Source organism: Diadema antillarum, unplaced genomic scaffold (assembly GCF_040938485.1).
Source record: "Diadema antillarum isolate AM-2024a unplaced genomic scaffold, OU_Dant_1.0 seq00001690_RagTag, whole genome shotgun sequence".
Taxonomy (NCBI): domain Eukaryota; kingdom Metazoa; phylum Echinodermata; class Echinoidea; order Diadematoida; family Diadematidae; genus Diadema; species Diadema antillarum.
Genome location: NW_027272385.1, coordinates 146999 through 158636, shown reverse-complemented (window position 1 = coordinate 158636; position 11638 = coordinate 146999). Strand labels below are relative to the sequence as shown.

The 11638-nt window shown below is 39.4% G+C and overlaps 1 protein-coding gene across 1 annotated transcript; it reads left to right on the top strand.

Annotated features, from left to right (window-relative positions):
- Positions 1-1941: 1941 nt before the first annotated feature.
- LOC139711711 (acyl-coenzyme A thioesterase 1-like) lies at positions 1942-11253 on the top strand. The gene is made up of 8 exons (XM_071623571.1): positions 1942-2323; positions 2690-2962; positions 3222-3409; positions 4484-4692; positions 6678-6780; positions 7766-7846; positions 9130-9265; positions 10930-11253. The coding sequence occupies exons 1-8, from the start codon at positions 1942-1944 to the stop codon at positions 11076-11078; spliced, it is 1521 nt and encodes a 506-aa protein (XP_071479672.1). The 3' UTR covers positions 11079-11253.
- Positions 11254-11638: the final 385 nt, after the last annotated feature.

The following is an 11638-nucleotide window of genomic DNA, read 5'->3' as shown; positions in this document are numbered from 1 at the left end:
ACGCACCCGACGCACCCCCCCTGGCTACGGGCCTGGACACAGATCTTCGCGGAAAGATTTCCGCCAGGCCCAGCCCTCCATCCACAAAGTGCTGAAACAACTGGGCATAAGTTGTGGAAGTGAGTAGTGGAATCAGCTTTCATTTTTTTTTATTCATTTAACAATGGAACAGGTTCGTAGAATCGCAACCGTGTGTTTTGTTTGCGAGATGAAAAGGCTAAATCGTGATATCGGTCCCCTCTTTTTTTTGCGTGTGCGTCTTCACTATGTGCAAAGTCTATGGAGGTTGAAAGCAGTCACCGGCTTTACCGCAGCAGCGACCCCATACGGACAAATACGTACCGTTACTGTGTTACAGCCATGTGGTTACAGCGCCCCGCGACGGGGTTATCACCGGCTATGACGAAATGAATGGCGGTGAATGGAGTGATGGACTATTTCACGATAGTGCCGATGAAAATAGGATAGAGTGTAGCCCAACCAGCGACTTTCGACTGGGCTGTGTATAGGTCTAGTTAGATATTTGATTAATATTATTGTTATTAGTTATTGATGGACTTGTCAGTTTATTGGTTATTTTATTTGGATGATGATTATTACTGCAACTACCAATGACTAAATTTACTTAAATTTACTTGAACTCTTTGAAGACTTGCATAACTTAGACCTCCCCGAAAGTGACAGAGCAGCAAGTTGATTGTGGTCACTCTCATGGAAGAAGAAGAAGAAGATAGAGTGTAGACTACTCATCAGAGCAGCAGTGACAGTAATTACGGCAATTAATTATAGTCTAGTCAATAGACCCACTAGTCCATAGACCGATTCAATTAAATTAATATAGGGCCAGACGACTGTCACTTTAGCATTACAATTAGTAGAAAACTACTAGAGCCTAGAGGGTTTAATACTTTTTACTTTTCGATATATCTCAAATGAGTTGAATAATCATTTGCCACAAAACAAAAGAAGATAGTATAACACTGGCAGCAGACTGGCAGATATTGAACTGTCTTGTAGCTACCTTTCATTATCAAGGAATCTGGATTAAATTTACACGTACTTACACCAAAATTTACTGTGAAGTGTGAACTAATTGACAACAATGCTGCTGCCTACTAGTTTTATAAAAATCAGACATTGCCAAGGAATCACCCATCTGTGTGACGGGTAATATCGCATATCCCCTGCCTGCCTGGGTCAGAGGAAATAATGTAAGCTCTACTACTGTCTAGTGGCTTTAGCACGGTAGAATGCTACTGTAGAATGCTACATGCTACTATCAGCTCAGGGGTTCACCAGTGCACGTCATCACCTATACAATGTAAATGCATGTTGATTTGTGTTGATTTATGATATTGAGACCCTCAACATCACTGTGACCAAAATAATACCTAACTATGTGTCATTATCTCTTTAAATTTTTCGACTTCTCAAATGGATATGCCCACAAAAACCTTCAAAATGAAGATTTCGTCAATGACATTTTCTGTCAATATCGATCACTGCAAATGTACTGAAATGATACCGGTACTAACAAATGACATTGGAATGCACCTTCCACTAGCTAGACAAGGGAGATGGGAAGAATCCCTGGCTAGACCGAGCATCACTTTTAAGTCTCCATGCTGCTTATATGTTTAACAAATGCCATTGCATGGAAACAGAGTATTTGATATTTTGAGATATATCGGTACAAGTCCACATCATATGCATATTGCATTGCACAGGTCCCTTAAGATGATTAACATGTTTCACTCCATCTATTATCAGTAATATCCATGAAATCAGGGTATCGTATCATAACACAAGCATCTAGTGTAAGGAGACAATTACATCATAGCTAGGCAAGGACCCTTACACTGAAATATTGCATGAAGTCACTCTTGTGGCATTGATTATAATGCCTGATATGTGATTCCCACAACCTAGGTACATTGTGCCATGAACACTGAAGGCAGAGGTCGAGACAGACTGGGATGCCTTCTCAACCACCTGTGCAGTGGGCCTAGAGGAGATGGAGTAAGTAGTAGGTGTGATGGTGCAGTCCTGAGGCAGTGTTCATCAAGAAGCCAAATTAGCAGCAATGTAACAGTAACTGCAAGTGATCAAGGCACAGCTCTGTCTGACCTTGACCAGAGTCAAGAGACACATCTTCATGTCCATCCTCAGTCTGGCCTCAGTGATGAACTGCTGGACATCAGGGTCAGCGGCCTGGAGCCAGGTCAGGAGGTGACCCTACGAGCACATGTGACATCAGAGTGTGGACGATATCACTTTGAATCAAGCGCACAGTATGTGGCTGACAGGTCAGGCCAAGTATCAGGTGAGCAGGGGGAAATGTCTTTGTAGCCCCTTTGCTAATACTCATGGGTATCACCTGATAAAAACAAGTTCTATGTTAAAAAAAAATACTTTGAAGATGTTTTGAATGAAAGCTGTCATTTTAGATTAGTCAATTCTCGGCAAGACTAAACATGAGACACAGTTTTTGACTAAGTTGTGAATTACAGTAGGTACAACCATGTCATGATTATATACACATATACCATGTAAACTGATGTTATTTTGGCAGTTAAAAACAGCAGTTATGATCACTTGAAATGACTTCAACAGTATCCATCATGTGCTCCTTTGCTATGGGATGTATCACAAGTTCAAAACTGTTCTTCATCTTCTTTCGTATTGGTAGTCCAGAATGATCCTTCCATTGGTGGCAACTACACTGGAGTAGAACCACATGGACTTCTGTGGAGTATGGTTGCCACGGATACATCCAAGTGGCCTCGGCTCATCAAGAAGAACATCCAGAAGCCATTTGTCTATCACTTCCAAGTTGTGGATGTTGCTGGCCAACTGCTAGGAGAGGCATCTGCTGAGAGGTGGTCCCTGGCAGACTATGTGGACAGGATTCCCCTCACTCATGGCAAAGCGGAAGGATGCCTATATCTTCCGCAGCAGAAGGGTAATTTGGCTTAAATCTACTCGAAGATGTTAACCAATTTAAGCTCTTTGTGCTACAAGGATAACCAGTAGAAATGATTTCAAACTGTAGCATTGAGTAAAAGGTGAAACATGTGCATCAATCAGAGTTCTGTTATATTTTGAAGAATGCTATGATTCAGAAAAACTGTTTCTCTTAAAGTAGGTCGTATGATCCAGATTCGGCATAAAAACAAATTATAGATGGGTATTTCAAGGAGATCTCTCCACTCTTTGGTCAGGTGATGCTGCTCTGATGCCTGTCCTGATCGACATAAGGGGCGGGGTGCCGTACCTGATAGAAGATCGCCCTTCCCTCCTGGCCTCCCATGGGTTCGCCACCATCAGTGTAGACTACTTCAAGAAGATGAGGGCTGGGGCAGACTTGATGAGTAGTGTCATCACCTACTTTGACATGCAAATCTTCCTTGTGAGTATTATCTGCTTTCAGGATGATCTGGATCTGTGTAAGGTGACTGAGATCTGTCAATCAAAAGGAAACAGCAACGACTGTCTCATTTCAGGGGTTCCCTATCCGTGACATGAAATATATTTTCTTAATTGATCTATTTCTTTCTGACTTATTAGTGCAGTTTTGTGTATTGTATTGCTGTTTTTTTTTTTTTCAGGGAGCTTTACCAGGTATGCATTTGAAAAGAAGTTAGCAGCAAGTATCATACAGAGTGTGGACATATTTCAAGTTTCTTGTCAATTTTCAAGTGAGATTTTGGTGTGTTAAGTGGAGTGTCAATGAAACTAATCATTTTAGTACAGGTGCAATGATCATGTCTTTCTTATCAGAGCGTGTTAATGAGAAAGTCTCATGTTGTTGCCTTGATTGCTTGAAGAACCCATGTTCTTGTTGCTTTACAATCCTGAGTTACCCCTCAGGCAAAGCATGTTATTTATGGTACTTGGCCCAAGCTAATTTAAAAGCTTGCTCACCTAATACCCCACATCAACCCTGTATGATAAAGATTAAATTGGTAAAATACCAATTGGTCAATCGTCAAATGGATACACCTCACAGTGATTCAGTTGGTCATATATGCTTAAGATCACATACTTTTGAATCCATGGCAGAAACAAACATACTCAGTGTTATACTTTGGACTCTGGAATAACTATTGAAAGAATTAAAGAATAAATCTAGGTAGCTACTGTAGCATTACTTTGTATGAAAAAGTTTGGATTGGAATTCACTGTGAAACCATGATAACTCTTCAACATGTTATTAAATCTTTTAGTCTATTTTGTCACAATTGCTCTGTAGGTGAGAAGTGCTCTGCAATTATCAGTGCATAGGAGCAACATTAGTAGTGATATAACTTAGGTATCAATAAATATTATCATTATCAATATATTTCATGTTATGATTATATTATTGCATAGTGTTTACTGTTATGGTAAAGAATTTTTGTGATATATATGATTTTCTTTTCTTCAAACATATGTATGCTAGAAGTTTCTATGTATGTATTGCATTGGTTTTTGTCTTTGCCAGGACATCATCGATTTCATCAGGAAACATCCTCGTCTGGACATCAACAGAGTTGGAATAGTGTCTGCTTGTCTTGGCAGCTATCTGGCCATGAATGCCGTAGCCAGAATAGCGGGACTTCCCATCAAGTGTTTGTCGATTACGGGAAGCAGCGACGTTCCTCCAACTGGTGTAGGTCTTGTCCTACCAGACGGAACTCGGATCGTACCCCTGTGAGTACCAGAAACTCACAATGACCTTGGGGATATTCAGGAATTTCATGAAGTGGGGGCACCAAGCAGTTTATATTTCTGGTGCCACTTTAGAGTTTAATCAGCTGACAAGCTGAAAAAAAGAAGAACTGCACGCCTGTATGCATACTTTCTAGTACCACTTCTAGGGTTAATCATGTGATTTCATGCGTACCTTTCTTTCAGAAATTTAAGGGGGCACGCACCCAATGCCCCCCCCCCCCCTTTCTTTTTTTTCTTTTATTGTAAACAAGAAAACAAAATTCTGCCACTGTATTATTATTTTTTCTTTTTGTAATAATGGTATGTAGATGATGGCTGATAATATCATGAACATCCAGATTGTCTTCTGAAGAGATTGAAATTCTATGCCATGGATCGATTTTGTGACTTCCCCGAAAAGGCATTTTAGACCCATAAGTTATTATAATCTGTATATTCCTGACATCAACTATCATTATCTGAGTTATCATGGTTGGTCAAAGTACGCTGAGAATGTGCGACATCAATTTTTCACAATCTGCTGAGCCTGGTGTAGAGACTGTCATCAGACACTCCAAAGACTTGAGGAGATCAAATAGCAGAGTGGACTTTAGAGCGAAAGACCACAGAAAGTTCTCACTCTTATCAACATTGTTCACAAAGTACAAATTAAAGGGGTCGTATAGTTTTGGTTGAGACCTAACTTAAGGTTTCTAACATTTTGGGGTGAGATAATGAGAAACCACTTATGAAATATGAAAGAGCATGTAATTCCAAGAGAAATTCAACATTTATTTGATGGAAATTGGTTTTGAAATGGCCGAGATACGCAATATAGAGCAATCGTAATAAAAGGTAGGACCCACCTTTTATTATGATCGCTTTATTTTACTTTGTTTTTGGATGTTTCAGCCATTCTAAAACCGATTTTCATCTAATAAACTTTTATTTCGTCTTAGAATGGTATTGTACTATTTCATATAAAGTGGTTTCTTGGTATCTCACAAAAAATTTAAAAGCCTAATCCTCGCCTCCACATGTACCATCCCTTTAAGATGTGTCTAAAGTCGGGAGTTCCTATCACCCCACTTTTGATATCTTTGCTCTTTGTGGACACCGTATATAGGTTAACAATAACAATATTAGAAAAATCTTTTACCCTTATGTGTTAGTATTTCAGCAATGTGCAATCACAGACTGATTATTAAGTAACCCATGTAGTACAGTTTACTCTATGTCAATACAGTTGTACAAATTTATAAAAAAGTATTAAAAAGGGTAAATCATTCTTAAATTCAACATCATATGCTCCCAGACTTTGATTGGCTGTCACATTTCTGTGATGCTCAAAGAAAGAAAAGCCTGTGGTAATGTGCACATTCTCTGCATGTTGGATATCAGTTTTAGGCAATTGAAATATGAGTGAGAATTTGATGTCACAGGTGCTCAATTTTTCATGAAACAGTGTTGCATTGTTTGCATATCAACCACATGACAGATTAACTGTAGGGTCTAAAACAGGCCAAGTAATATCTGCAGTGTGCAGCAAGTAAACTGCAGTATGTGAATGCTTCAATGCAGTCTGTGGAAGCGCATGATAGTTGGTAATGTCACATACAAATACTTTACCACCTCAATGACATGAACGAAGTGAGATATAGTGAGGTTATGGTAGCAAATCTTGATAGATTTGGATCATGTGTAACTTTTAAAGGCAGATGTCTTCTATTTCACCCAAAGTTAATCCAGTCATATCCAGATAGCACTGAAGGAAAGGAAGAACACAGACATCATATTGTCCAGTGAATGCAATGTCCAAAAGCAACCAAAATAAGTTTTTTACATGAAATTTCTGTAGTTCACAAGAATATATAAATCGTCAGCCAGTATCCCTAACCATCAGTTTCAAACTCAATTAAAGCTAATTCTATGGAAGTTTGTTGTACTGTTTTTGTAACACTTTGGAGAATTTCTTTTTTTTTCAGACAGCCGAGTTTCGATGGTCAGGTGTTCGAAGGAGAAGATGGCCTACTGTACTGGACAATCACTGAGGAGCTTGTCATTCCTTCGGGAGAATTTGTGACTCCAGTAAGTGCTGAAGATTGTGATTATGATGATGATGATGATGTGGATGGTGATAATGATTGTAATGGTGATAATGATGATTGTGATACTGATACCGGTTGTCACAAGGATGATCCAATGCACAGTGTCTTATAAAGATAACATTCTGCCAAAACGAACAATTTAAATAAGCATACAAATAAACTGGCATGACAGGAATATTGTTTTCAGTTTCCATCAGAAAGTGCCATTAGTATTTATCTGTAATAGATTGCCAATTTGGTATAGCATACACCTGTCTAACAGAGTCTTGGTGGGACTATGCAGCCAATATGTGGACAGTGTGGGAATTAGTAAACAAATCCGGTCATAGTTCAATGTCAAATACAAATAAACAGCTGAAACTTTGTGATCACGATATGAACTGAAGTTCTAACAAAAGACTGAACAGTCAGACTATGTTCTGTTTTTCATATATTCATAGACTTTGCATGGATATAAATCAGAACAAATTATGATCAATTTCAGTCAGGGTGCATTGTATGCTTACCTTTTTTTTTGGGGGGGGGGGGTAGGGGCAACAATCAGTGTTTTGAAACATGACAATTAGTGCAAAACATTGTTGTGTCCCAGCTCTCATTGATAGAAACACAGTTTCAAAATGATGATTTCAAATGCACAAAAATGTACATTTCTAATCAGCGATTCTCTCTAATCACGTTTACCGCATGGGGGAGCATGAATGCAAAATCATGTACATAGTGTTTCGACAATGCACAGTGCATGTTTGTCAATCCTCTCTTTCTTGAGCTTTAAAAAATAAAATGAGCATAAACAGTACCCTTCTGAATAGCATTTTGGATCAGCGTTGTGGCTCAGTGTTTCAAAAACGCTGACTCTGCCTTTGCAAACTTTAATCTTGTGTGTTATGGCAGTTGGAGTGTCATTTCAAGTTCTCTTCCCTGGATTGCACTATCTTGTATGTTGGTTTGCATTAATGTGTGTACAGGTGGAAGATATCAACATTCCAATGCTGTTCCTCATCCCAGGAGATGACAGGTTCGTATCGTCACTGAAGCGCACTAACAGGGTGAGTAGTCTCACTTCAAGACACACCAAATTTCCCATGTGTCTCTAAGACTTTCCTTGCTTTCATTTAACCCAGTGACATCTGGAGATTTCATTCAATAATTCAACTTTTTCTCACTGAAGAAAGCAGCACATTTTACACTTTCACCAGATATTGAATGAGGAGTAGCATGATACAGGGATGGTATTAATGCGGCAAGAAACATAAACTCACATCCCACTCACACAGACACACACAGACACAGCTGTAAGTGCAGCCTTTGGAAATGGTTTCTAGTCTAGATACTAAATGTAAACATTTTTTTTGTTTTTTAACCACATAGTAAGCATTAATGTGGTAGACTTGACTAGTTCTTGACAAAAGAATGCCTTCACAGAAAGATGGCTGTACAATGTATTCAGTGCAAATCTTACTCTGCAATCAAATGAGATTATTTTAAAAAAGAGATGGCAGCTGTTGTGGACTATTATAATGATGCTGATTGTATTATTAGATATCATGTGACAATGACATGCAGATGTAAATGTGTGCATAGCCCCCCCCCCTCCCCCCCCCCCCCAATTAAAGGTAGATCAATAAAGTCAATTTTCTCATGTAAACTGCATCTTTTCCTGGTGGCCCACAAGCATTTTGGGCATACTTGAGGTTGATCATTATGTGCACATCGAAATAGGGAGCATTTTGCTTAGGCCCTTTGTATGCATATAATTGAGATGAAAAAACAACAATAGCACAAAACATGTCATTGCCCTTACGCCATTTTTACTTTCATATAATTTTTTTTTATTTTAATAATTCATTAAGAGTAACATTGTAAAAATCGTAATGAAATATGTAAATACCATACAGTTGATTCCAGGCCCCGTTTCATAAAACTTATCAGTGACAAATTGGCGTAATTGTTATAAGCTACTGAAATCCTTGCATCTGATTGACTAACAGCAAATTTGTCACAGAAATGTGGCAGTTGTCACTGATACCAAATTTTATGAAATGGGACCCAGCTTATGTTCCGTCTACTAGTAAAATTTCCACTTGGGAAGTCATTTAGCTATTTAGGGAAATTTAAGATAAGAAGTGTGTTCAAACTCAGTTACATGTATATGTTTGTTCTATATTTTTGTGCCCTAAATGGAAACAGTGCATATGCAGCAATACCATGCTGTATTTTTTTAACACCTTTTGTACCAGCTGCATAACTCGGGATATTTGCCACTGCAGGTTTTCAGAAATCAATGATATGGAGATAGTGTCTTCGTTATTCTCCTTCTCTCTGTTGATAGATGCTCACACGACTCCAGAATGTTGGAAAACATCATTTGTTTGAAGCTGTCTTCTTGAGAGGCACCGGCCACTTTGTGGATGTGCCATACCTACCACTCTGCAGATTTTCCAACATCAGTCCTGGTGCAAAAATAGGTACCAATATAACGCAATTAAAGGCACATAGACCCGGTGGTTTAGTTCCCTGCGTACACGGCACACGGCGCAAGGATCCTACAGCTGAGACTTATGCTATCGACTCCTCTTTGGCGCTTACGCTTTGACCCATTTTTATGAGTCCGAAGAAGTCCGATCCACTATAGTCAGTCGTCCGATCACAGTTGGGCTCTTGATTCGGCTGATGATGACAGCTTAAGCAAACTTCTTCTGTGACGTCATACTAAGAAGCACGCACCCTGGCGTCACTACAGACTGTGTGATGCGCAGAGAAGACGACGAAGGCAACGACAGCTCAACTTCGGCAATCTTCGTATCAATACGAACGGTGATCGGCACTCTTCTCCAACAGCGCCCCTGCAACTACCGGGTCTATGTGCCTTTCAAGGGATGGAATTGTATTGGTTGAGATGGGGATTCACATTTTAACTTTTTGCGAGATAAATTAGAAACCATGTACACCGTATATGAAATGTAACATAGAACTCTAAAAAGGAATTAAAAGCTTATTTGATGAAAATCGGTTTTTAACTGGCTGAGATATCCAAAACCCAAGAGGTCCTTATAAAGGGTCTAGGGCAATTACCCCCTGGGCAATTACCCCGGACCCTTCCCCTGGCCCTAATCCTAATCCTAATCTTCAACCTAACCCTGACCCTTACCCAAACTCCTAACACTAAACCTAACCCTAACCCTAATCTTAACTCTAACCTTACCACTAACCAGTATTTAGCCGGGGGGTAATTGCCCTCTGGGGGTAATTGCCCGGATACGCTTATAAAAGATGGGACCCAGCTTTTGTTATTACCTCTTTGTTTTAATTTATTTTTGGATATCTCATTTCAAAACCGATTTTCATCAAATAGGCTTTTAATTCCTCTTAGAATTGTAGTAGTATGCTCTATTTCATAACTGGTTTCTAATTATCTCGCAAAAAGTTAAAAAATCTGAATCTCCGTCTCGGCCAAAACTAAACCATCCCTTTAAACAAGATTCACTTTATATGAAAGTTTTCATGGTGATGTAGTAGATGATTGAGCAAGGTTTGTGGTAACACCATGTTTGTGAAGTCCTCAAAAGAACTTCTTTTTTTTTTTATGAAAGAAGAAAGAGGAGAGTGAAGGAGAGAAGAGGTGTAGAGAGAGTGTGAGGAAGGCAAATTAGTGGCAGTCAAACAGCAGCAGTGAGCTGGAAGTCGAGGTTGTTCTAATGGAGACTGGAGAATAAGTGGCAGGTGCAGTTGTAAAGAAGAACAGAGTGAGAATTGGGCAAAGGGTTTGGAAGTCAGTGGGAGGAGAAAGATGAACCAGAAAGGAGGTAGGAGACGGGGAAGGAGAAGGTTGGAAAATTGTGGGGATATGGGAGAGAAGTGATGAAGATGTGAATGTCTGAAAGATGTAACAGGAAATAAAGCCAGAGAGAAAAAAAGTGATTGAGAATGTGGAATCAACAATCAACAATAACACAGTAATTCTCTTTGCATAGTAGAAGGCAACAAGGTGTGCAAGATAAGAAAATGTAATATTCTGTTTTTTTTCTGTTATGTGGTATTTATGCAGATCTAGATGTGTTTCTCCACATGAAATTCTCTCCACTTGGATTTTATTGTGGTTTTTTAAATCTTAATGTCCATTTTGCCTCAGATCTCTTTGGGACCTGTGGAGGTGATCCAAAGCTTCACAGTCGTGGCCAGGAAGTGGCTTGGAGGAAGACTATCAACTGGTTCCGCCACCAGTTAGGGGTGACTGAGGTCTATCGCACAGACTGGCTAGACTCTGAACAAGGCCAATGAAAAACAATATGTATCATTGACATCTTCCCTTGCCCAGTAATGTGCCTCGGCGATAGCTTATGCAGACTGTTAGCGGGTACTTAAAACTTGCATCCACACAACAGCTATGTGATCTTAACTTCTTATCCTACTTATATCCTACATCTGGGAAACAGGAACATTGTTCTTTCAATCAATTCGGAGGTTGGTTCAGGAAAATAATCATATGTTGTAGTGCATTGATCATTGCTCAGCTAAGAACACTGTGCAAACCATTGTGCTAGCGTATTCTCTATAGGCAGGATGGGCAGGTATGATTTCTGCAACATACACATGCGCTGAAATATCACTCAGCAGTACACAGACTGTTACTAGATATGAATGTGCATACACTTCCAAGAACTTGGGTTATGATGTGACATATGGGAATTTGTTTGTATGCAGGAGTGGATCCAGGAATTTCCTAAAGGGGAGGTGCCTTTGCAAAATTAAAGGGGGCGCACACACGCCCCCCTCCTTTCTCATTTTTTTTTTTTGCTTTTTATCTCTTGTTTTAAGAAGAAATAAAAAGGGGGAGCATG